Source organism: Palaemon carinicauda, chromosome 37 (genome assembly GCF_036898095.1).
Source record: "Palaemon carinicauda isolate YSFRI2023 chromosome 37, ASM3689809v2, whole genome shotgun sequence".
In the NCBI taxonomy this organism is placed as follows: Eukaryota; Metazoa; Arthropoda; class Malacostraca; order Decapoda; family Palaemonidae; genus Palaemon; species Palaemon carinicauda.
This window is the reverse complement of record NC_090761.1, coordinates 61,734,566-61,737,065: the sequence shown is the minus strand read 5'-3', so window position 1 is coordinate 61,737,065 and position 2,500 is coordinate 61,734,566. Positions and strand designations below refer to the sequence as shown.

Genomic DNA, 2,500 nt, shown 5'->3' with positions numbered 1-2,500 from the left:
AATACATAACATATAAAAAATATAAAAAAAAACTTACGTTCAGCTTCCAGGAGACTTGGGTCACCCTCGGATTAGCTTTGATGACACACTCGAAGTAGACGTCATCTCCTTCCTTGATATTCGCAGAATCTAAGGAGGAGCCGAAAGTTGCTGATGCCATAGGTATGTCTGAGGAGGGAAAGAGGGAAAGGCTTTTGACTACATAGTGATGGTTAATAATAATAATAATAATAATAATAATAATAATATTATTACCACAATAATAATAATAATAATAATGACGATAATAATAATAACAATAATAATAATAATAATAATAATGATAATAATAATTATAGCAATAATAATAATTCAATAATAATAGTCTCCCCTATATAATCAAGAGTGTCTGGCTATATTTATATATATTTATATATATATACATATATATATATATATATATATATATATATATATATATATATATATATACACATATGTATATATATATATATATATATATATATATATATATATATATATATATACAGTATATATATGTTGCTAGGAAAGGGGGAAGGGGTGGAGGAGTTGAATATATGTGTGTATATGTATCTAAATATTGAGCCTTTATTTTTGACGAGTTGCGTACAAAAAAAAAAAAATAATAATAATAAAGCTCCTTCAGCCAAGATTAATTAATTGATTGCATTAGGTGTGCTGAAAAAGTAATCATCTTTCCATGTTCTTCTGACAATTTCCTTTCTTACAAATGAAAGATTAACAACTCTGTTTCCAATATTCATTAGAAAGTTATCCAGCGCCATTTCCAACACAGTGAAAAAAGAGGATTAATTCTGGGATTAAAATAAATACAGTAATGGACAGATACCAAACGTCTGAATCATTTTGGTTATTAGTTCCATGATTTTGTCACTGGATACGACTGTTGCTGCTGTTGCATCCTGGTGGTAGGTCACGGAACTACCTGAGAGTCTTTTGCTGTTGTTGCACCCTGGTGGTATGTTACGGAACTAACTTGGAGATTTTTTATTATTAAAAGGAGAATAACTAGTTCAATGAGTCTAGCTCGATTCTTAAAGAGCTGGTCAGATTAACTTTAGGAATAAGTAATATTTATTTTAATGCGAAAAGATAAATAATTAGAATTATAGTAAATATAAGGTGGTAAAATGTAAATGATGAATTAAAAGCTAAGATAAATATAAATTTATATCTTATCAAAGGATTCTGAGGTTTCTTAAAGATTAAAATCTTCAAAACAGATAAATTCTCTGATAAAAGGTTAATAAATCTTTTCTCCCCAAAACATGTCTCTTTCTTTTTTAAAAACCGTGAGACAACAAGATGAAATTGTCCGAAAAGACGTTGCAAATACCATTTCAGTAATGCCTACAGTGTACCGTACTGTATACAGTTAACAGGTTTCCACGATCGATATAGTTTCTTTAATGAGAGGCCATTCCATTTTGTAATATGGAGAGAAGAGGTTTGGTGGAAGAGGATGCCTTTTATCGAAGTCATTGAAGAGGGCGCATCAGGCAACCGACCCCTTAATATAGTGAAGGATGATATGGAAAGAAAAGGTTTGGTGGAAGAGGATGCCTATTATCGAAGGCATTGGAGAGGGCGCATCAGGCAACCGACCCCTTAATGTAGGGATGACGGTGTGAAAAAAGAAGATTCCCTTTTGTAATATTAGCATAGGTTTCGCATTTCACTCATGTAGCAAGTTTAAAGGTTTAAAGGCCGTTCATGAATGCAGAGGCAAGGGACAGTGACATTGCCCTAGCAAGCAGGACAAAACTCTAGACTGGTCATATAAACATATGATCAGCGCCCAAGCCTTCTCACCACACAAGCTAGGACCATAGAGGGCCAGGCAATGGCTCCTGATAACACAGCAGATAGACCTGTAGGTTTCACCCAAACCCCTCGTCCTTATCTCAAAAGGATGGTGAGGTTATAGCGACCGGAACTAACGAGTTTAAGCGGGACTCGAACCCCTATCTGGCGAGCACGAGTCAGGGACGTTACCACATGGGCCACCACATCGGTGGGGAGGAAGAAGTTTTCCTTTTGTAATTTGGAGCAGGTCAAGGATAATATAAAGAGTAACTATCAATGTAACTTTCTGTAACTTACGCAACTGATACGACGTTCATTCGAGGTAAAGTCGTAATTTATAGTGAGTTCTCTTGATGAGACATTCTTTAAAGTGGTCGTTAATTTGATCAGTGGCTATAACTTACGATTAAATCATACTCTTAAAATGACAATGTCTTTCATATGAGAATCATTATTGTCATCATCATCATCATAATAATAAGAAGAAGGATAATAAAGATATTGTCATTACCATCATCTTCATTATCATATGAAACAAATCAAGAATACCTTTGACCTTTCAACAATATTCAAGGGTTAAACAAAGAAAAAAGGAAAGAAGGAAAATTATCCATCATAAACTGTAACTTTATTCAAACATGGACGAAAGTTA

General features: G+C 33.4%; 1 protein-coding gene across 3 annotated transcripts in view; it reads right to left on the bottom strand.

Moving 5' to 3' along the window:
* LOC137629726 (nephrin-like) overlaps positions 1-2,500 on the bottom strand; it is a 241,279-nt gene that overhangs the window by 23,508 nt on the left and 215,271 nt on the right. For all 3 annotated transcript variants that reach the window (XM_068361298.1, XM_068361296.1, XM_068361297.1), the window contains one exon: positions 38-168. In XM_068361298.1, the coding sequence (XP_068217399.1) occupies positions 38-168 (131 nt within the window). The remainder of the gene's footprint in view (positions 1-37; positions 169-2,500) is intronic.